The 24,513-nt window shown below is 41.1% G+C and overlaps 1 protein-coding gene across 4 annotated transcripts in view; it reads right to left on the bottom strand.

Moving 5' to 3' along the window:
* Nucleotides 1-24,513, bottom strand: part of ANXA7 (annexin A7) — a 41,147-nt gene that overhangs the window by 2,259 nt on the left and 14,375 nt on the right. The window contains exons 2-13 of one of the 4 annotated variants that reach the window (XM_009214698.4): nucleotides 23,434-23,488; nucleotides 20,828-21,032; nucleotides 19,833-19,934; nucleotides 19,188-19,252; nucleotides 18,714-18,779; nucleotides 10,701-10,803; nucleotides 10,087-10,181; nucleotides 6,395-6,508; nucleotides 5,988-6,158; nucleotides 2,495-2,665; nucleotides 2,342-2,417; nucleotides 1,372-1,484 (exon numbers count right to left, since the gene is read on the bottom strand). In XM_009214698.4, the coding sequence (XP_009212962.2) occupies nucleotides 1,372-1,484; nucleotides 2,342-2,417; nucleotides 2,495-2,665; nucleotides 5,988-6,158; nucleotides 6,395-6,508; nucleotides 10,087-10,181; nucleotides 10,701-10,803; nucleotides 18,714-18,779; nucleotides 19,188-19,252; nucleotides 19,833-19,934; nucleotides 20,828-21,032; nucleotides 23,434-23,487 (1,335 nt within the window). In that variant the 5' untranslated portion in view covers nucleotide 23,488. Of the gene's footprint in view, nucleotides 1-1,371; nucleotides 1,485-2,341; nucleotides 2,418-2,494; nucleotides 2,666-5,987; nucleotides 6,159-6,394; nucleotides 6,509-10,086; nucleotides 10,182-10,700; nucleotides 10,804-18,713; nucleotides 18,780-19,187; nucleotides 19,253-19,832; nucleotides 19,944-20,827; nucleotides 21,033-23,433; nucleotides 23,489-24,513 lie in introns of all 4 variants that reach the window. The other 3 variants (XM_003903772.4, XM_009214699.4, XM_003903771.5) reach the window with 3 other exon arrangements.

Genomic DNA, 24,513 nt, shown 5'->3' on the forward strand with positions numbered 1-24,513 from the left:
TGACCTTCCGGGCTCAGGTGATCCTTCCACCTCAACATCTTGGGTAGCTGGGACTACCACGTCCCGCTAATTTGTGTGTGTGTGTATTTTTTGTAGAAATAGGTTTCACCATGTTGCCCAGGCTGGTCTCAAACTCCTGGGCTTAAGCAATCCTCCTGCCTCGGCCTCCCAAACTGCTGAGATTACAGGAGTGAGCCACCACACCCCGCCATGTTTTCTTTCAATTAAAAGTTCAGGTTGGGTGTGGTGGCTCACACCTGTGATCCCAGCACTTTGGGAAGCCGAGGCGGGTGGATCACTTGAGGTCAGGAGTTCAAGCCCAGCCTGGCCAATATGGTGAAACCCCATCTCTACCAAAAAATACAAAAACTTAGCTGGGCACGGTGGCGCACACCTGTAGTCCCAGCTACTCTAGAGGCTGAGGTGAGAGAATTGCTTGAACCCAGGAGGTGGAGATTGCAGTGACCTGAGATTGCACCTCTGCACTCCAGTCTGGGTGACAGAGACCGTGTCTCAAAAAAAAAAAAAAAAAAAAAAAAAAAGACACAAATGTCATTTCTTCTGGGAAAACAATAATTTTTTATAAGTGCAGTAAATATATAAAGTAAAATTTTAAAAAATGAGGCTATATTTAAGGGGACAATGATGAATTTTTTTTTTTTTTTTTTTTTTTTGAGACGGAGTCTCGCTCTGTCGCCCGGGCTGGAGTGCAGTGGCCGGATCTCAGCTCACTGCAAGCTCCGCCTCCCGGGTTTACGCCATTCTCCTGCCTCAGCCTCCCAAGTAACTGGGACTACAGGCGCCCGCCATCTCGCCCGGCTAGTTTTTTGTATTTTTTAGTAGAGACGGGGTTTCACCGTGTTCGCCAGGATGGTCTCGATCTTCTGACCTCGTGATCCACCCGTCTCGGCCTCCCAAAGTGCTGGGATTACAGGCTTGAGCCACCGCGCCCGGTCAATGATGAATATTTTAAAAACTGTTTATTATTAATAAAGGATGCTAAATTTAAATAGTGTTGATATCCAATAGGATTAATCTACATAGGCTTTTCATATAATTTTTATATAAGCAAAATGAAAATCAAAAGATAAATGTCTAACTTCCCATCAATTTGTATTCTCCATTGACCTTCTCAAGTAGTAAAATCTGTTAGTATTATCTTCATTAGGGCAGAGTGGCCTATTTCACTAACGCAAGCTTCTCCCACAGCATGAGGAAAGTGAATTTTCTGTTCTTTATACCACCTCTTTTAGGTGACAAAGAGAGCTCTTTCTTACCATTTTTGAGGGATTGACAACCAGCTGGGGAACTTCTAAGAAATCAACATTGAACATGGAGTAGACCCGACAAAAAGAGAGAGGCCTGCCTCACCTCACTTCGAGTGACCACAATCCTGACCAGGGTGGAGTCATCTGTGCCAGCACCTTTCATAGCATAGTAGAGCCTCTCAGCAAAGAAGGCAGGGCGGTTCAGGGCACACTGCACTGCAAGTTAGAGATGGTTGAGACATGGAATCATGATCTGACAAGAAGTGTACCCCTCCAGCTTCATTTATCACTTCTAGCCCGCCTTTGATTATTTTCTCTGTAATCATCTCAGAAACATGAGGTGAGTTAAGGATGTTCAGATGTTCTCCTCCTTGATTTTTTTTGAGAAGGCTCTCACTCTGTCACCCAGCCTAGAGTGCAGTGGTGCAATCATGGCTCACTGCAGCCTCCCAGACTCAGGTGACCTTCCCACCTCAGCCTTCTGAGTAGCTGGGTGTGAGCCACTGCCCCTGGCCCGACATTCCACTGTTAATACCAATGTGTTACTAATACTCCCCTTAGTCCTAATATCCATGAGAATGAAACTTTCACTTTGTTAGACATCTGTGTATTAGACCACCAGAAACTGGTTGTTTAATTTCAAAAAGGAAATGAGTCTCACTGGGCTGAGTACCTGAAATACCTGTTTTGAGGACTCAAACTGCTTCATGGTGATGCTGTGAGTTCCTCAGGGCTTTCCCTTTCTCTTTAAAGGAAGTGCTACAACTATCAGGTATTCTTGCACAGTTCTCAAGAAAGGCCTACAGATGAAGGCCAAATAATCCCCAAACAGCCCTGTTTGATCACAGCACTACCACTCATAGGAAATTGCATGTAAAAATACAGGATTGTTTCTGGGGGCTTGTCCAATAAAGAAAACAAAGAACAAAAAACAAACCCCAAAGGATTAGGAGGTCACCTACTGCCTAAGCAGATTCCACTTGGACTATATTATCAACATTTAAAGGGAACAACTATTCAAAGCTCCCACTCATTTAAAAACAAAATAAAGCAAAGCACAAAAAATATCTTACAGATGGTCTTCAAACCACTTTCCACGTATCCGGAAAACTCACGGCTCACACTGCTTAATAAATCTCGATTAGCCATCTGCAAACAAAATTAAAGGGTTAAATATTTTTTTTATCTTAAAACAGAAGCCAAATCTTCAGAAGAAAAGTTCATACTCTGGAATAAGCCTCCATGGTAGCTCTCAGCTGAGGAAAGCTTCTTGTGGCAAGGATCATGTTAAAGCAAGATTCATCGGTCCCTAGTCTCCCCTCACCAGCTTGATAGAGACGCTGAGCATCTTCCTGAGCCATTTGGTGGTTTACACTCTGGTTCTCATCACGATTTCCCTGCAAAAGAGAAAGGCAGAAATTGGAAGAAATAAATAAAAGTTCCACTTAAACACTTTTTTCCAATCTAATTCATTTTTGGATTTAGAGAGACAATTTATTTTATTTCATTTTTTTGTTTTTGTTTTTTGAGATAGGGTCTTGCTCGTCACTCAGGCTGGAGTGCAGTGGCACAATCACGGCTCAGTGCAGTATCGACCTCCTAGGCTTAAGTGATCCTTCCACCTCAGCCTCCCGGGCAGCTGGAACTACAGGCACAAACGACCATGCCTGGCTAATTTTTTTATTTTTTGTAGAGGCAGGGTGTCTCACTGTTGCCCAGGTGCTGTTCTCTAACTCCTGGGATTAAGTGATCCTCCCGCCTTAGCCTTCTAAAGTGCTGGGATTATAGATGTAAGCCAATGGGCCTGGCCTAAAGAGATAATTTATTAAAGATTAATCCATAATGTCTGTCATGCATATCCTTCATTTCTATGCATGGAAATACAACTAGTAATTTATTATACTGTCAACTGGATTTTATAATATAAGATCATGGTTTAATGAGGTTATGTTAAAAACAAGGGCTTTTGGGAGCTAAATTAAACCCAAATGTTTAAACAAAAATATCTCTACTAGGAAATATAAACTACCACTCAAATGAAGAAACAGTTCTCTTAGCTGGAATTTAAGATCAATATGCGGCCGGGCGCGGTGGCTCAAGCCTGTAATCCCAGCACTTTGGGAGGCCGAGACGGGCGGATCACGAGGTCAGGAGATCGAGACCATCCTGGCTAACACGGGGAAACCCCGTCTCTACTAAAAAATACAAAAAACTAGCCGGGCGAGGTGGCGGGCGCCTGTAGTCCCAGCTACTCAGGAGGCTGAGGCAGGAGAATGGCGGGAACCCGGGAGGCGGAGCTTGCAGTGAGCTGAGATCCGGCCACTGCACTCCAGCCTGGGCGACAGAGCGAGACTCCGTCTCAAAAAAAAAAAAAAAAAAATCAATATGCACTGTACTGAGTTCTACTTTGTATTCATTCACGCAACTAAGAGATATTAAGCACTTTCTTTGTGTCAGGCACTATGTTAGGTGGTAGGGACACAGGAGAGACAGGGTCTCTGCCCTCAAGAAATGTAACTCTAGGGCAGAAGGGAGGGAGGGTGTAATATGGAGGCTTCATAAACTTTCTTTTCTTCATCTGAGTATATTTTAAGAGACACGATTTCACTATGTTGCCCAGGCTGGGGTGCAATGGCTATTTGCAGGCATGATCATAGCCTCAAACTCCTGGGTTCAAGTGATCCTCCTACCTCAGCCTCCAGAGTAGCTGGGAATATAAGCTCACACCACCACACTCAGCCATCTAATCTTAATATATAGGTATTTACTATAAATACATGCATAAAAAGGACACATTAGCTTTACAGAAGAAGCTACAAATAACTCACTTTCTGCTAGACTGTGCCTATTTGTATACCAACTCTTCCCTGGAATAGGAGAAAAGGAAGGAGGAAGGAAGTGTTTAAGCTTAGATAGGCAGTTGGTTTCTCTCAAAAACAGAAAGACAAACCCAAACAAGAAAAGGTTGCCTTTTAAAGTCTCAGGGACCATCTTAGGAACAAGATGGAAAGATGCTCCTTGCAGCTGAAGAACTGTCTTCTGAGCACCTGGCACAAGGAATATGTAGAGGCACATTCTACATGGGCGACTGAATATAACACAGGAAAAAGTACTCACGAAAAATTTCCCCGATTATTGCCTTTGGATTCACACACACTTTCCTAGGAAGTTACTCCTCTACTCATGCCCTGGAAAAGGTAGGGCTGGGCCTTGAACTCTGCATAGAGACTCAGCACCTCATGTAAAATCTTAATACTCGTTTTTTAGTATTGTCTGTTTTCCTTCTTGTTTCTTTTAAATCCTAACCTACTTCCCTTCTCTGTTACTCTGATGTAGGTAAATTCAATTTCCTTCAACCCATTTACTTTGCTTTCTCATTTCCATGTCCACTCACTGTTACACACTATCCTTTCCACACCTACCTCCCTTTTTATTTTTTTAGATGGAGTTTTGCTCTTGTTACCCAGGCTGGAGTGCAATGGCAGAATCTCAGCTCACTGCAACCTTCACCTCCTGGGTTCAAGCGATTCTCCTGCCTCAGCCTCCCAGGTAGCTGGGATTACAGGTGCATGCCGCCACTCCTGGCTAACTTTTTGTATTTAGTAGAGATAGAGTTTCACCATATGGGGCAGGCTGGTCTCAAACTCCTGACCTCAGGCGATCCACCCGCCTCAGCCTCCCAAAGTGCTGGGATTACAGGCGTTAGCCACCACACCCAGCCCCTCCCTTGGCTCTTTAGAGCCCCTCCTCTCCTTTAGATCCCTCCAGATGGTCCAATCTTGTGCACTAGCACAATAGCCAGTAACTCTTGATATTGAATTAGCATGCTAGTCATTTACATAATCTCTTTCAAATACACCTTCATCATATCTCATTCTAAGTGTGCTTCTTTTCTTTTTTCTTTTTTGAGGGCAGGATCTCACTCTATTGCCCAGGCTGGAATGCAGTGGTGCGATCACAGTTCACTGCAGCCTCAATCTCCTGGGCTCAAGTGATCCTCCCACTCAGCTTCCTGAATAGCTGGCACTACAGGCACATACCACCATGCTTGGCTAATTTTTAAAAATGTTTTTTGTAGAGATGGTTTCTTGCCATGGTGCCCAAGCTGGCCTCAAACTCCTGGCCTCAAGCAATCCTCCTGCCTTGGCCTCCAAAAGTGCTGGAATTACAGGCGTGAGGCACCATGTCTGGCCCTAAGTGTGTTTCTAATGCCATTCCAAATACGTTGGAGTATTTTCTGTCAATTCTCCAGCATATCTGGGGAATCAAAATAAGGAAGGTGCTAATCACAGTTATTACTGGGAACCCTAAAACATTTTTCTGCATTTCTGGGTCTCCTCACAGAGTCCTCACTTCCTGTAGCACCTCTATGGCAGTCCTACACGTCTTCACTTGATGGTATGGCATAATGGGGCATGATAGTGATAAGCTCAAGTGTATACTTTCATCCCCATCCCAGCCACAGAGCCTCGTATTGGTTTCTGATTCCATACAACCTTAGAGGTTAAATCTTTAATTCCTTACAAAAGCCAGATTTACAGGAATAAATCTCAACAGTAACTACAAAGAAATCTGTACACTGGTTTCTGTGTTGTCCTTCTGAAAGATGACAATATTGCAAGGTGGCTAAATATTAAAAGGAGTAAAGAATGCTCACTGGCAAAAGACTTTTAAAGTATGTTCCCTCTATCAACGCACAAGCATTCATACTGTACTTACCTGGCACATGGACACAAGTAAACGCTCAAAATGTCCTGATGTATCTGACCTAATGTCCTTTTCAAGGTCTCGTCCAAATTCTGACTGATAACATCTGACAATTTCTCGGATTTCCTGATTTGTTCTTGTGCACAAAATCTCAATCAATACACGTTCCTGAGTTCCTGCTCCCTACATGAAATGAAGGGAGGATTATACAAATAAAAATGAAATTTCTGCAAGTAATTAAATCTTAACTGCTTCATCAAATATTACTTTGTTCTCTAGAACTAAAAACTATATATTCAGATGGATGACGGGAAATAAAGAATTGCTTTAATTACCACTGTAAATTCAGAACTGCCATAATTTGTACGGTCTTACATATGAAATAGGACAAAATACTCACAACAAATGACATACAGTACCTGCATTGCTTTCCGTAAGCTCCAGGCATCGTAATACGTAGGAGGCATGAAGAGGGCCAGAATCAGTTCTTCCATATTTCCACTTAACTCTGATTTGAGATCTTTGATTAAATCCTATTTAATTACAAATACAAGCTAAGTATATGTGTTCTCCAAATTTTGTCACTTGAGTGTAATGTATGTACAAGCAGATCTATTTTATTCATTCTATCAATGAACATTTAATAAATTCTTATTCCACTCTACGAGGTACAAAAACAAGGGATATATGAAACAAAGAATTATTCAAACTAACAAAATGATAAACAGATATTTACTTAGTAAAAGAAACTGTTCTTGGTTCTATGAGGAAGTAGAAACCTTTATGATCTTGTTCTTATTTGTTTTTTGTTGTTGTTATTTTTTTTGAGACAGAGTCTTGCTCTGTCACCCAGGCAGCAATGCAGTGGTGTGATCTCGGCTCACTGCAACCTCCGCCTCCTGGGTTCAAGCGATTCTCCTGCCTCAGCCCCCTGAGTAGCTGGGACTACAGGCGCATCCTGCCACGCCCGGCTAATTTTTGTATTTTTAGTGGAGATGGGGTTTCACCACGTTGGCCAGGCTGGTCTTGAACGCCTGACCCCAATTGATCCACCTGCCTTGGCCTCCCGAAGTGCTGGAATTACATGCATGAGCCACTGTGCCCAGCCAATCTTGTTCTTATTTGGAAAGATACACATCTAAAATAATAATAATAATAATAAGGTAACCTGTACTCTAGCACTGGGTAAGTAGCATAGAAATAAGTAACAGAGAAAGTTGAAACAGAAAAAGTTCAAAGTCAGCTAGAGAGCTCAGAGAAGAATGTAAAAATTAGCACGCAAAGAGGAAGGAGAAAGGTATTTCAGGTAAGAAGGAATACCACCAAGGAACACAGAAGCGGTTCCCAGCCTTGACTCTTCATTACATTCATTTGTGGAGCTTTAAACAAAACAAAACAAAACAAAACAAACCACTGACGTCCAGGACTAAGACTCAGAGACTCTGTGTATTTTTAAGTTTTAAAGGAAATTACGATGTTCAGTTAAGGTTGAGAATCACACATATAGAGGCAAGAATGAGCAAAGCTTGTTCAATGGAACAATAAGACAACTGTTTTTGTTACAGAGGAAGGTTTTCATAATAGATGAGTTAAAACAAAGTTGTAACTAAATCTTGGATTACTACATTGAATGCCAAGCTAAAGAATGTGGACTTGATTCTGTTTGCTGGGAGGAACCACTGGAAACTTTTCATGCAAGAAAATGGCACTGATGTAGCAATAATATTCAGAATGGATGACGGTGACAAAGAAGCTATAGATGAAAACATTTAGGCTACTGGAATATTTAGTTAAGAGGTAATAAAGTCTTGGACTTGAGTGATAACAGTGGAAATGAGAAGAAACAAAGTAGACAAAAGAAACATTTTAAAGGGCCACTTTATAGATTAGATCAATAAAAACTAGTAAATAACCAATTGCTAGGACAAAGCATACAGAACACTCTGACTGATAAAGAAAAACATGGAATCAAAGATGACTCTATAGCAGGCTAGAACAGTATTTTACTAATTAGGAAGTTAAGAGGTGGCTAGTGGTACGGAAATCAGATTGTTAGTTTTAACTCTAAAGCAATATATAAGAAAACTCGAGATAGCATTGTACAGCCTAGATAAAACATTCATAACATGGCAAATATCTTTGTGAGAAAAGTGAGTCTGATGTTGAAGCTTAAGGAAATCTAGGGTTTATGTTGCATAAACAGTCACTGGGCTGGGCAGACAGGGAAAGGCAGAATAGAATAAGCAAGGTGGGACTAATCAATGGACCACTACACCATTCTGAAAAACATAAACTAGATGCAGAGAACATTAGGACATTTTTAGGATTCCTATTTAAATGACAAAGCAGGTCGGGCGTGGTGGTGCAGGCCTGTAATCCCAGCACTTTGGGAGGCCAAGGCGGGCAGATCACATGAGGCCAGGAGTTTGAGACCACACTTGCCAACACGGTGAAATCCCGTCTCTACTAAAAGTACAAAAATTAGCTGGGCGTGGTGGCAGACACTTATAATTCCAGCTACTTGAGAGGCTGAGGCACGAAAATTGCTTTTGCCTGGGAAGTGGAGGCTGCAGTGACCGGAGATTGTGCCACTGCACTCCAGCCTTTTGAGACTCTGTCTCAAAAAAAGTAAAAAATAAAATAAAATAAAATAAATAAATCAATAATGCAAAGCAGTGTGCTATCCATGTTTTCCCATTATATCTGAGGAATAGTGTCATTTTTTAGCCATAGAATCTTGTTGGATTTAGAAACTGATAATCCATTCAACAAATATTAAGTGGCTGTTGCCATTATACACTTGGTACTGTAATACAAAGATGACTATGACCATGGTTTGTCCTATGGGAGCTCAGTTTTTGGGGGTGGGCCATGAGATTAGTTATAACAGAGGTTTTACAAAGTGCTGTGTACTTAATACTACAGTATTAAGAAGAAGCTAAATTCTGTCCAGACTAATGAAAGAAACTTCACAGCGTAGCTGATATGTAAGCCAAATCTTAAAGAAGTTGGCCATGAAAAAAAGAAAAGGTATTCAAGGCCAGAAGAATGGCATGTACACAACACAGAAGCATAAAAGATCATGGTGTGTACACAGAATGGCAAACATTTCCATATTATTATTTTTTTGATATAGGGTCTTGTTCTGTGACGCAGGCTACAGTGCAGTAACACAATCACAGCTCACTACAGCCTGACTTCCTGGGCTCAAGCGCAATCTTTCCACCTCAGCCTCCCAAGCAGCTGGGACTACAGACATACACCATCACACCCAGCTAATATAATTTGGTGTCATTGTTGTTGGAAATGAAGTCTCCCTATGTTGCCCAGGCTGGTCTCGAACAGCTGGCCTCAAGAAATTCTCCTGCCTTGGTCTCCCAAAGTGCTGGGATTACAGGCATAAGCCACCATGCTCAGCCCATATAATTTTAATATAGGACATGTTTAGAGAAAGGGAGAGAAGCACAAGACGAAGAATAAACAAGGGCTATGTAATAAGCCTTGAATCCCACTGTAACAGGCAGAAGATTGAGAACCATCCTCTTGATCATGATTGTAGTCGTGATCTACTTTCTACTGAATATCTATCACATGTGTGACCGGAGTAAGGTATAATTATGAGATCAAGAACTACTCTAGAATGAAAAAGCCTTTTAAGAGAAATAGGCAGGGCACAAAGTGCTATAAACCCAGCACTTTGGGAGGCCTAGGCAGGCACATCACTTGAGGTCAGGAGTTTGAGAGCAGCCAGGCCAACATGGTGAAACTCTGTCTCTACTAAAAATACAAAAATTAGCCAGGCATGGTGGCGTGCACCTGTAGTCCCAGCTACTTGGGAGGCTGACGCAGGAGAATTGCTTGAACTTGGGAAGCAAAGATTGCAGTGAGCTGAGATCGCACCATTGCACTCCAGCCTGGACACTGCAGTGAGACTTCATCTCAAAAAAAAAAACAGAGAAATATATAGGGAATACAGTACTCTTGAGGTCTCTGAAGTCTAGTTGTCCCTTTTTTGCACACCAGGTACTAATCAAAATATAGTATCCAATCTGACATGAATGCAGAGTCTACCGGCCACTGCTGGTGCTTACTCCAGGAAAGAAAAACATACCTTGCCATAAGAGGTCTTAAATGCTGCTTTAATTTTTTGCCTCTGATCATTGGAACGGTTGGCCACCACATCCACAATTGCCTGCTCGTCTGTCCCTGGAAGAACCACACATGTTTAAATAAGGACAAAGTATGTGCTAGGAGCTGCTTGAGGTCATCGTTTTTTTGTTTTTTTTTTTTGAGACACAGTTTGTCACCCAAACTGGAGTGCAATGGTGCGATCTAGGCTGACTGCAATCTCCACCTCCCAGGTTCAAGCAATTCTCCTACCTCAGCTTCCCGTGAAGCTGGTATTACAGGCATGCACCACCACACCCATCTATTTTATTTTTTATTTTTAGTACAGATGGAGTTTCGCCACGTTGGCCAGGCTGGTCTTGAACACAGGTGATCCGTCCACCTCAGCCTCCTAAAGTGCTGGGACTATTGGTGTGAGCCACCACACCCAGCCTGAGGTCATCTCTGAGAATGCTTACAAGGAACTAGACATCAGATTAAATTCAGGTACGTGCACCCAGGCTGACACATAAACTTGGTTTATGAGATAAGGTTTATTTTTACTTTAGAATTGATCACTTTAACTTATTAACAAAGAGAAAAATTTGTTTTCCTTACCAAAACCCTTCATTGCCTTACGAAGAATTTCTGCATCTCTCATAGCATCAAAGTTGGCAGCTGGTCGGATAGTTCCTTGAGTGCCCTGAGTCATTGCAGCAGGCTGAAAATAAAAGACATAAAATCTGAGTCAGCATTTCCAGAAAATTTCTAATGAGGAAACTTAAAGACTTCCCCAGACATCAATCTTAAGTAAGAAGGCCAGTGTTTGGGTTCTAGGGCAAGGATATGAGCATTTTATTACCAGGGCTCATTCTGGAACAGACAGGAAAGACCTATCCCCCTTCAGGACAGATTTTTCTCCTGCCAACAGATAGCCAGACACCAAACTTCCAGGAGACAAGGTGGCCAAACTTGTGAAATTAAAGTCACAATCTTCTTATGGTTTCCTTTTTGGTAGAATAGGAAGAAAAAAGGAGATTGATCCCTGAATAGTGTGAGATGAGCAACAATGTTTGATTTAAAAACAGAAGAATATAAAATGGCTTTAGTGAAGTAGAACATGCATGCCCAGTGAGATTTCAAACCAGCAATATAATTTTAGTAATATCTCTTAATTTCCTATATGGACCCTGATTATAACACATGAAATAAGTCTATATGAAAATAAAAAATTGCAATTTGGTAAATACTATGGTAGTAACTGTTTCAGGCAAGAATCACCAATGGGTGCTAAAATTAGGTGGCAAAAGTATAAAGAAACAGGATATTTGCATAGCTTATAACATTACAGCAGAGAAACCTTGCAGACACCAACTTAAATGATCAAAATTAATTATCACCAGTAATGGAATAAGTCAACAATAAGTATCTCCTGATATGATGCACTGGGGGCACAAAATCATTTCTGTGGTACTCTTGCCAAAAAGGCATGACCTGGATTTAACCATGAGAAAATATCAGACAAACCCAAATTAAGAAATATTTTACAAAATAACTGACAGTGTTCTTCAAAAGCATCAAGGGCATGAACAACAAAGACTGAGGAACTATTTCAGATTAAAGGAGACTTAAGAGACATGACAATAAATACAACACTGCGTTCTGGATTTGATCCTGAACCAGAAAAAGGACATCATTGACACAACTGGTGAAAATGAAATAAGGTCCATAGGTTGGGTACCAGTACTATATCAATGTTATTTGCTGATTTTGATCGTTCTATTGTGTTTATGTAGGAAGTTAACATTTGGAGAATGTGAGTACAGGGTATATACGAATTATTTGTACTATTTGCAAGCCTAAAATTATGTCAAAATTAAAAGATAAAACAATTTAAAATACAAAGCTATGAAATAACTCAATAGTTTTTCCCTATTTTTTATTTTTTACAGATAGGGTCTCACTCTGTTGTTCAGGTTGGAGTGCACTGTTCAGGTTGGAGTGCAGTGGCACAAACATAGCTCGCAGTAACCTTGAATTCCTGAGCTCAAGCAATCCTCCTGTCTCAGGCTCCTGAGTAGCTAGCACTACATGCGTGTGCCCAGCTAATTTCTTACTTTTGTAGAGACGGGTGTCTTGCTATGTTGCCCAGGCTGGTATCGAATTCCTGGCCTCAAGTGATCCCCCTGCCTTGGCCTCCCAAAGTGCTGGAATTACAGGTATGTGCCCAGCCCAGAACAATTCAAGAAGTTTCTTTGGGTATTCAAGTCAGGGCTTAAGAGGAATGGGATGAAGATGAGGCTCCACTACTTTTTAAAAAAATTTTAATTGTAACAACACATTTCTTGTATGTCTGAATGTTGACCTAAAATAAAGATTACTGTTGTAAAATAAGTGTTTTCACCACAGAAAACACACACACACACACACACACAATTAATTCAGTATCTCCAAAATATTATCATTTAAACATGCAATCAATACCATTTCAAAATAAAAGGTGATTCAACTGCTTTTTAGACAACTGAAACGGTTTTTAAAGTTATACACATTGAATACAGCAGTACGCCAGCACTTGTAGGGGCAAACAACTGAGGAGATGAGAACAAGCCCCATCTTTCAGCAGCTTTTCAAGATAACACTTTTATGGGTCAATAGCTCCTCCCACTCACATATATTTTTACTCCAACATTTTCTTCTACTAGTAAGCCTTAACATCCATCCTCTACTAGTTTCCAAGCTAGGGCTGTAAGCAGAGAACTAACAAATATACCTATAGTGGTTTTAATAGAAAGCTAAAATTATTCTACTTGTAGCAAATATTCAAGTATAAAGAATTTTTATGAGCCTTCATGTCTCAAGAAATTAAGTTTCCTTTGATGTAACCACTGTCACTAAAATCCTAAACAGGACAGAAGCCATTGTTTCTAATACACTGGACTAGATAAACTAACGCTCACTGCGTATCGTCTGATGATTCTCATTTTCTGTGATTCTCTTCTGTAAAAAAAAAAAAAAAAAATATATATATACACACACACACACACACACATATATTGATTTCATATTTCATCTGTGGGGGAAAATTTTTTTGATGTATTCTCTGTTGAAAGTCTAAGTTGGAAGTCAATTTTCAAGAATACTGTCATCTTCCAGGCATTAAACTGAATTCAAAGAAAAGAAATCAGGATCTGGGCTGGGTGCAGTGGCTCATGCCTGTAATCCCAGCACTTAGGGAGGTCGAGGCAGGTGGATCACAAAGTCAAGAGATTGAGACCATTCTGGCCAACATGGTGAAACCCCGTCTCTACTAAAAATACAAAAATTAGCTGGGCGTGGTGGTGCACACCTGTAGTCCCAGCTACTCAGGAGGCTGAGGCAGGAGAATCACTTGAACCCAGGAGGCGGAGGTTGCAGTGACTCAAGATGGCGCCGCTGCACTCCAGCCTGGCAACAGAGCAAGACTCTGTCTCAAAAAAAAAGAGAAATCAGGATCTGTGTTCTTGAGGTTAAAACTCTAGGGGAGAATTCTCAGCACAATCCATTACCAGAAGTTCCAACATTTGCCATTCTTTTTTAATGCCCATTTGATTCCAACCTTCTTGCTGAAAAACTATCATAGAGCTGGGTACAGTGGCTCACACCTGCAACTCCAGCCATTTTGGGAGGCTGAGGCAGGAGGATCACTTGAGTCCAGGAGTTCAAGACCAGCCTGGGCAACACAGCAAAACCTTCATCTCTACCAAAAATTAAAAAATTAGGTGGGCATGCTGGTGCACAACTGTAGTCCCAGTTACTCAGGAGGCTGAAGGAGGAGGATCACTTGAGCCCAGCATTTCGAGGCTGCAGTGAGCTTTGATCATGTCACTGTACTCTAGCCTGACCTGAGCAGCAGAGGCCCCATCTCAAAAATGAACAAACAAATGAAACAACAACAATCAACAACAAGACTATCACAGAATTAGAGAACTGGATCAATCAGGAGGGATAAAGTGGCCCAACTTCCCATCTAAGACAAAAAATTTTTTTGCACCTTCCTTGATACACACAGACACATCCATACTCACATCAACCAAAATCTGCCTGTGGACTTTCAGTGACAAGAAGCTCACCCCTCACAGGGTAGCCTATTTCACTTCCATCTTAAAGTTCTTCCAAAATCGAACACTCTACATTCTGTTAACTTCTACCTACTGGTTTTAGTTCCAGCTTAAGGTGGCAATTGTTACATAAAATAAGTTGCATACGAGACTAACGAAGAAAAGAGAGAAGAATCAAATAGATGCAATAAAAAACGATAAAGGGGATATCACCACTGATCCCACAGAGATACAAACTACCATCAGAGAATACTATAAACATCTCTATGCAAATAAACTAGAAAATCTAGAAGAAATGGATAAATTCCTAGACACATACACTCTCCCAAGGCTATACCAAGAAGAAGCTGAATCCCTGAATAGACCAATAGCAGGCTCTGAAATTCAGGCAATAATTAAGAGCCTACCAACCAAAAAAAGTCCAGGACCAGATGGATTCACAGCCAAATTCTAACAGAGGTACAAAGAGGAGCTGCTATCATTCCTTCTGAAACTATTCCAGTCAATAGAAAAAGAGGGAATCCTCCCTAACTCATTTTATGAGGCCAGCATCATCCTGATACCAAAGCCTGGCAGACACACAACTAAAAAAGAGAATTTTAGACCAATATCCCTGATGAACATCGATGCAAAAATCCTCAATAAAATACTGGCAAACCAAATCCAGCAGCACATCAAAAGCTTATCCACCACGATCGAGTGGGCTTCATCCCTGGGACACAAGACTGGTTAAACATACGTAAATCAATAAATGTAATCCATCACATAAACAGAACCAAAGACAAAAACCACATGATTATCTCAATAGATGCAGAAAAGGCCTTCGACAAAATTCAACAGCCCTTCATGCTAAAAATTCTCAATAAATTAGGTATTGATGGGACGTATCTCAAAATAGTAAGAGCTATTTATGACAAACCCACAGTCAATATCATACTGAATGGGCAAAAACTGGAAGCATTCCCTTTGAAAACTGGCACAAGACAGGGACGCCCTCTCTTACCACTCCTATTCAACACAGTGTTGGAAGTTCTGGCTAGGGCAATCAGGCAGGAGAAAGAAATAAAGGGTATTCAATTAGGAAAAGAGGAAGTCAAATTGTCCCTGTTTGCAGATGACATGATTGTATATTTAGAATACCCCATCGTCTCAGCCCAAAATCTCCTTAAGCTGATAAGCAACTTCAGCAAAAGTCTCAGGATACAAAATCCATGTGCAAAAATCACAAGCATTCTTATCCACCAATAACAGACAAACAGAGAGCCAAATATGAGTGAACTCCCATTCACAATTGCTTTAAAGAGAATAAAATACCTAGGAATCCAACTTACAAGGGACGTGAAGGACCTCTTCAAGAAGAATTACAAACCACTGCTCAACGAAATAAAAGAGGACACAAACAAATGGAAGAACATTCCACGCTCATGGATAGGAAGAATCAGTATCGTGAAAATGGCCATACTGCCCAAGGTAATTTATAGATTCAATGCCATCCCCATCAAGCTACCAATTACTTTCTTCACAAAATTGGAAAAAACTACTTTAAAGTTCATATGGAACCAAAAAAGAGCCTGCATGGCCAAGATAATCCTAAGCCAAAAGAACAAAGCTGGAGACATCACATTACCTGACTTTAAAGGCTACTCCAAGGCTACAGTAACCAAAACAGCATGGTACTGGTACCAAAACAGAGATATAGACCAATGGAACAGAACAGAGTCCTCAGAAATAATACCAAACATCTACAACTGTCTGATCTTTGACAAACCTGACAAAAACAAGAAATGGGGAAAGGATTCCCTATTTAATAAATGGTGCTGGGAAAACTGGCTAGCCATATGTGGAAAGCTGAAACTGGATCCCTTCCTTACACCTTAGACAAAAATTAATTCAAGATGGATTAAAGACTTAAATGTCAGACCTAAAACCATAAAAACCCTAGAAGAATACCTAGGCAGTATCATTCAGGACATAGGCATGGGCAAGGACTTCATGTCTAAAACACCAAAAGCAATGGCAACAAAAGCCAAAATTGAGAAATGGTATCTAATTAAACTAAAGAGCTTCTGCACAGCAAAATAAACTGCCATCAGAGTGAACAGACAACCTATAGAATGGGAGAAAATTTTTGCAATCTACTCATCTCACAAAGGGCTAATATCCAGAATCTACAAAGAACTTAAACAAATTTACAAGAAAAAAATCAAACAACCCCATCAAAAAGTGGGCAAAGGATATGAACAGACATTTCTCAAAAGAAGACATTTATGGAGCCAACAGACACATGAAAAAATGCTTATCATCACTGGCCATCAGAGAAATGCAAATCAAAACCACAATGAGATACCATCTTACACCAGTTAGAATGGTAGTCATTAAAGTCAGGAAACAACAGGTGCTGGAAAGGATGTGGAGAAATAGGAACACTTTTACACTGTTGGTGGGACTGTAAACTAGTTCAACCATTGTAGAAGACAGTGTGGTGATTCCTCAAGGATCTAGAACTAGAAACACCATTTGACCCAGCAATCCCATTACCGGCTATATACCCAAAGGATTATAAATCATGCTGCTATAAAGACACATGCACATGTATGTTTACTGCGGCACTATTCACAATAGCAAAGACTTGGAACCAACCCAAATGTCTATCAATGATAGACTGGATTAAGAAAATGTGGCACATAGGCCGGGCGTGGTGGCTCAAGCCTGTAATCCCAGCACTTTGGGAGGCCGAGACGGGCGGATCACGAGGTCAGGAGATCGAGACCATCCTGGCTAACACGGTGAAACCCCGTCTCTACAAAAATACAAAAAACTAGCCGGGCGAGGTGGCGGCGCCTGTAGTCCCAGCTACTTGGGAGGCTGAGGCAGGAGAATGGCGTAAACCCGGGAGGCAGAGCTTGCAGTGAGCTGAGATCGTGCCACTGCACTCCAGCCTGGGTGACAGAGCGAGACTCCATCTCAAAAAAAAAAAAAAAAAAAAAAAAAAGAAAATGTGGCACATATACACCATGGAATACTATGCAGCCATAAAAAAGGATGAGTTCATGTCTTTTGTAGGGGCATGGATGAAGTTGGAAACCATCATTCTGAGCAAACTATCACAAGGTCAAAAAAACCAAACACTGCATGGTCTCACTCATAGGTGGGAATTGAACAATGAGAACACTTGGACACAGAATTGGGGAATATCACACACCAGGGACTGTCGTGGGGTGGGGGGAAGGGGGAGGGATAGCATTAGGAGACAAACCTAATGTAAATGATGAGTTAATGGGTGCAGCACACCAACATGGCACACGTATACATATGTAACAAACCTGCACGTTGTGCACATGTACCCTAGAACTTAAAGTATAATAACAATAAAAAAAAATTGCATACATACATGTGCTTTACTTTTAGTGTTTTATGTTTAAAAATCATTCACATTCAGTCATAAAATGATTTCCCTAAAAATATAAGCATGCTTAAACTACAATCAAAATTTTCATAACAAAAGTGATTACAGGTTTATAACATGATTGGCAAACAACTTCAACAATGAAAAAAAGGACTGAAAGCAACTTACATGACTGTATCAGCAAAGCACCTTTGTATAAGAGAGAGACCACTGGTCTAGAAGGCAGAAGATATAGACTAGAATCTTCTCAGCTTTGTCCTTCACTAGTTTTGTGGCCCTAGACAAGTTTCTCAACCTCTCTGGAGCTCACATACCTCAAAGTGAGCTAAAAAAATCACTAAGGTGTTCCTCTTCCAATACTAGAATCCTTCTCCTACCCTAGCCTAAAACAAGCTTGAAAATGCTAGATATCCACGAATATCCAATATAGAAATTAATAAGAAAATCAAAATAAAAGTAAGCATAAAAGTATGCTGCTTATTATGTTCCTAGTAACTTGCATAGGCTATAAAAAAATTAACAAGGCAATTTAAGAATAAAATTTGGGATTAAAATAAGAAGCCAGGCCATGCGCAGTGGCCCATGCCTGCAATCCCAGCACTTGTGGGAGGCCGAGGCAGGTGGATCACCTGAGGTCAAGAGTTCGAGACCAGCCTGGCCAACATGGTGAAACCTCGTCTCTATTAAAAATACAAAAAATGTGCCAGGTGTGGTGGCGTGCACCTGTAATCCCAGTTACTCCAGAGGCTGAGGCAGGAAAATCACTTGAACCTGGGAGGTGGAGGCTGCAGTGAGCTGAGGTCGTGCCACTGCACTCCAGCCTGGGTGACAAGAGTGAAACTCCATCTCAAAAATAAATAAATAAATAAATAAATAAGCAGCAGCCATACATAGTAGGGCAAATATTTAATATATGGGAAACTCTGCAGCTACTGAGAAAATCCATTCAACAGACTAACTGGCTACCATGTCTAAAGCCCTACCAACCATTACAGGAACATAAAGATAAAATAGATACAGTTGAGCCCTTAAGGAAGTAATGAGAGACAAGTACATGAGAATCAGAAACAAAGGCACACATATAAAGGACCTAGTGATTAGTGAACATTAGAAAACCTTACTCACTTCACTGCTATAATCCAAAGAAACAGGAGAGAAAACAGGATAGGAAGGAAAAGATTCTGTATTGATCTGAAAAAAGAGTGAAAAGTTATAAAGGTAAAAATGGGAAACAAAACCACCCTACATAAATCACTGTCAGAAATACCAATCTCCAGCCACCCAAATTCATAGGTATAACTGCTCGTAAGGGCAGGGAAAAGGAAAAAGAACTAAAACCAAGAGCCCAGGTGAATTTCTAGGATAAAATTGTGAGAATCATTACCTATGAGATTGGACCTATGCTTGTCTTCTCAAAGTCATCAGGACACTATTAATGCAGATGGACCAAAGAAAGTATGGAGTCTATTAGAAGCAAAGACTTTAGTCTTCCATTACAATAATGGGCCATTTCTTCTGACCCATGGAAACCTCAGCAAAGGGAAGGTTCCTTCTTTATCTAACTACCTAGACTGAGCTTAAAAGGTAGGAACAAAATACCTGACTAGGGTAAGTAGGTTGTCCTCCAGGATACTGAGAAGGCATCTGTCCTCCAGGAAAGCCACCTATATGTTAAAAAGAATAATAATACAGCAACAGGTCTTATATGTTTTAATTTTTCAAAACAGCATTGACGACTATGAATATGGAAACATACAAGAACATTTACACTATGATATTCATGAGGATAATTTTTTAAAAATATAATTTACTGAATCTAAAACCAACTTTGGTCATAAGAACCTTTTAAATATTCCACGTTCTACAAAAGATCCTCACAAATAACACTTTTTTCACACTTGAACCAGATTAAATTCTGATTCCATCTGGAATGGTTATCATAATATAGTTCTGGGGGTGGTTTCACTAGTGGTACAGGAGTGGGCAGAGAAGTTCCTGAAGGCTTCCTTTTTGGCTTTGGGACAGATTTTTTTAATAGAAAAAGTGTGACTTTATCTCTATTTTACTGATTAAACTTTTCCATCAATGTAATACATTTCATAAAACCATTATGTTTAAAATTATTTATGGAAATATCTAAACATTTATTGCAGATTATCTCAAATAAAAACTAAGTTCTCTCAATGGCGATTTTAAAATTCAAAATATCATGATACCATTTTTGTCTGGACAGCTGGTACCTACCAGGTAGTGGGACCTGTGCTGGACCACCTCCATAAGATTGTGAAGGTGGCTGTGGGTAGCCAGAAAAGCCTGCTCCACCTGGTGGGACTCCAAATCCTTGGCCTGGAGGAACTAAAGAACAGGTCAATAAACTATAGTACAGTTCTCATGATTGCAGGAAAAACCTTAGAAAAATGTCTATTGTTAAAAGTGGAAAAAATATGCTATTAATGCTATAATAGCAGTCCCTTTTCATCTAGATTCAAAACTTCAAATTATCCAGTAAAAAACAAGTTTTAAATTTTTATCTTATTTATTTATTTTTTTTTTGAGACAGAGTCTCACTCTGTTGCCCAGGCTGGAGTTCAGTGGTGCAATACCGGCTCACTGCAAACTCTACCTACCAGGTTCAAGTGATTTTCCTGCCTCAGCCTCCCAGGTACCTGGGATTACAGGCATGCGCCACCACACCCAGCTAATTTTCATATTTTTAGTCAGACGGGTTTCACCATGTTGGCCAAGCTGGTCTCAAACTCCTGGTTTCAAGTGATCCAACCACCTCAGCCTCCCAAAGTGTTGGGATTACAGGTGTGAGCCACCGCACCCAGCCAAAATTTTACTTTATTACTTTTCCTTACTAACTTAAAATACAAAAATTCTAAGGTTTTTTTGTTGTTGTTTTTCAGGGGTCTTTTTTACCTTTGAATAAAGCTGACCTAAAGGTCACAGTCTTGCTAATTGAAATGTCTTAATCAGGTCTTAAGACTACAAACAAGCAAAGTGTTACATATTGATCCTTTATTGCCATGAAATTTATTCCAAGTCCCTTCACAGTGGAATTTTTGAAACTGCTCCCAGCTTTCATGCCCCCAGAGAATCTTCATCCCTCCATCTTGCCAGCTAGGTCAGAGCGACTTGACCTCACACAAGACAAGCAGGAATGAAGAGGATAAACGGAGAAGGAAAAAGTGCTACAGCAATCCCAATCATTACTAATTCCGCAACCCATAACTCACCTCCGGGATAGGATGGCGCTCCCCCTGGCTGTGGGGCACCAGGATAGCCTCCAGGGGCTGGATAACCTCCAGGCGCAGGGTAGCCTCCAGCTCCTGGGTAGCCACTACTTGGCACTTGTGGGTAGGCACCTCCCCCCATTGGAGGAAAGCCACTAGGATAAGGATACTGACCAGAAGGGGGAAAAGATGACTCCTGACCTGCAGGCTGAAAAATCAGAATAATTTTTAAACAAATGCGATCATAAAGAACTATGACCCATCTAAAAATAAGGAACAAACAGAGGTTATTATTAAGGTCTAGCTCATTCTTTCACTTTTTAAAAGTCTCATTAGAAATCCTGGAATCTTATACTAGTTTATCAGTATACCAGTTTGTAAGGACACTTGTTTGTCAGAATTCAGTTAAATTTAATTCTACTTGAGTCAGGCAAGAGGGGTCTGCTTCTCTATTTGGGAGTCAGAACAGGGTTCTTTACAAACCTCAAGGTTTTAAGAAAAAAAAAAATAAAAAACCTCATTAGTTCCTTCATTTTCCCAGCATCTACAAATATAAGAAAAATCCTCCTCTATACCCTAAACAGAGGAATTTGAGGCTCTTTTGCAACACATCTGGATCTGTTACATAATATTTAAACATGAAAAAGGTAACCTGTATATCACATCACACACAGGATGTGACATTTTGGACCTCACAGTTCAGTGCAGTAATACGTAGAGAGGCAGAGATTGTCGCATGTTCACTGAACTATTTCTCCCCAGGCCACAAAGCTATACAGACTACATTTCCCAGACCCCCTTGCAGTTAGGTCGGACCACATGAATGAATATCAGTGAATGAACATAGACAGAAGTGACATATACCACTTTCTAAATCTGTCCCCTAAAAACCTCTGGCAAATCCTCCATGTTCTCTCTCTTCCTTCATCTGCCACCCATAAGCAGAGGATCCAGCAGAGGACTTCAAAGTGCTAGAGGATGGTAGGATCAGAATAAGGAAGGAGCCTGGAAACCCAAAACACTGCATGAAACAAAGCCTCGTCCCACCCACCCCCTATCCACTACTGACTTCCAGGAGACTGAAGAAAGAAATACATTTTTTTTTCATTGTGTTAAGTCACTGAGATTCGGGAGTTGTCTGTTTTAGCAATTAGCCTATGCTGACTGAAATAGTTACTAAAGTCCTGTTTGATACATAGGGACTTGGGAACATATCCATAATTCTCATCTCTCCTGTGATAAATTCACAAGAGCTATATAATCACTTTGCATAAAGATAAACATATCACAAACTTGTATAGACCCCTCTTGCTATTCTCCCAGGGTTAGATAGCAGCCCCACAGTTATGAGTATAAAACTGAAATGTGGACAGGGCTAAGTGGCTCATGCCTGTAATCCCAGCACTTTGGAAGGCCAAGGTGGGTGGATCATGAGGTCAGGAAATCGAGGCCATCCTGGCCAACATGGTGAAACCCCATCTCTACTAAAAATACAAAAACTAGCTGGGCATGGTGGCATGTACCTGTAATCCCAGCTACTCGGGAGGCTGAGGCAGGAGAATCGCTTGAATCCCGGGAGGCAGAGGTTGCAGTGCGTTGAGATCGCACCACTGCACTCCAGCCTGGTGACAGAGCAAGACTCCGTCTCAAAAAAAAGAAAAACAAAAAACTGAAATGTGGCCGGGCGTAATGGCTCACGCCTATAATCCCAGCACTTTGGGAGGCCAAGGTGGGCAGATCATTTGAGGTCAGGAGTTTGAGACCAGCCTGGCCAACATGGTGAAACCCCTTCTCTACTAAAAATACAAAAATCAGCTGGCCATGGTGGTGGCACCTGTAATCCCAGCTACTCGGGAGGCTGAGGCAGGAGAATCACTTGAACCCAGTAGGCATAAGTTGCAGTGAGCTGAGATCACACCACTGCACTCCAGCTTGGGCGCAGAGCGAGACTCTGTCTCAAAGACAAAAAATAAAACGAAACAAAAAAAACCTGAAATGCACAATTCTTAGTCCTCAGAGTAGTATAGCTATCAACAAGGTGGAACTTAGTAGCACATTTATAAAACGTACTCCAAGTCTAAGAACTATAAATCCACTGCAATTTATCTCTGGGTCAAGCCAAGCCATTAATTATTTTAAACATTCTAACACAAAGGTTAAGACGCAGTGATACTATGACTCAAGCGTATTAAAAAAAAAAAAAAAAAGAACCAGTGATTCATGGGATGGATTTTGCTTACATCTGTGTTTTATTGGCTCATACAGCAGTTAACATTTTTAAAAACTAACTCCTAAATTTTGAAACTTTGGACAATTTCATATAGAACCCAAGTTTCTGGCTTTACTTGAAAGGCTGGAGTATCTAGCAAAGATAAGTGTGCCTCCCACCATGGCTACACAGGGCTGGTGCTAAGCACCTGCCAGCTTTCAATAGACAAAGCAAGACCTCTCTAGTTCCCCACACAACCGCCTTCGCTCACTTGTTCTACTCAGTACCTGTGAGCATCTGAATTTACGACCCCTGCTCTAGCATATCGGTAAGATCTGACATGGCCAGTCCCAAACACCACCTGTTTTAAGGATGTGAGGTATTAAGTGGCAATACTTACAGGATATCCAGGGAAAGGTGGGTAGCCTGTTGGGGGATAGCCTGGGTATGACATTCTGTAAGAACAATAAAAAAGGTCCTCTGTAAGTTTTTTTTTTTTTTTCGAGACGGTGTCTTGCTCTGTCACCAGGCTGGAGTGCAGTGGCATGATCTCGGCTCACTGCAACCTCTGCCTCCCAGGTTCAAGCGATTCTCCTACCTCAGCCTCCCAAGTAGCTGGGACTACAGGTGCACACCACCATGTCCAGCTAATTTTTGTATTTTTAGTACAGATGGCGTTTCACCATGTTGGCCAGGATGGTCTCAATCCCTTGACCTGGTGATCCACCTGCCTCGGCCTCCCAAAGTGCTTGGATTACAGGTGTGAGCCACTGTGCCCGGCCCGTAATTTCTTATAATGGTTAAGGCCTTTGAAAACATATAGATATACACACACACACACCCCACACACACACACAGGGTTTTATGCAAAATATTTCTCTTTTCAAAAGAGTCTGGCATAAAATTAAAGTGTGGATATTAGGGATATAAGTAAAGCTTATTAAATGCTTATTTCATCATTCACACCAATGGAATCAGTACAGCCTAGTAAAGTTTCCAACTTTGTCATGACATACAATTTTTGTCACATCTCAATTCTACCACTACTATTATTTATGAACTATTCTTCTTTTCTCCTTTTTTTTTTGGAGATGGAGTCTTGCCCTGTTGCCCAGGCTGGAGTGTAGTGGCGTCATCTCAGCTCACTGCAACCTCTGCCTCTGGGGTCCAAGTGATTCTCCTGCCTCACCCTCCCGAGTAGCTGGGATTACAGGCGTCTGCCACCATGCTCGGCTATTTTTTTGTATTTTTAGTAGAGACGGGTTTCACCATGTTGGCCAGGCTGGTCTTGAATGCCTAACCTCAGGTGATCCGCCCACCTCGGACTCCCAAAGTGCTGGGATTACAGGCATGAACCACCTCACCCGGCCAAGGCTTCACTTTGGAAGCAGAAAGCAGTCCTCACCAGATGCCAGCACCTCGATCTTGGACTTCCCAGCCTCCAGAACCACACCCAGCCAATCTATTTTTCTTTAAGCCA

The sequence above is a fragment of the Papio anubis genome, chromosome 11 (genome assembly GCF_008728515.1).
Source record: "Papio anubis isolate 15944 chromosome 11, Panubis1.0, whole genome shotgun sequence".
Taxonomy (NCBI): domain Eukaryota; kingdom Metazoa; phylum Chordata; class Mammalia; order Primates; family Cercopithecidae; genus Papio; species Papio anubis.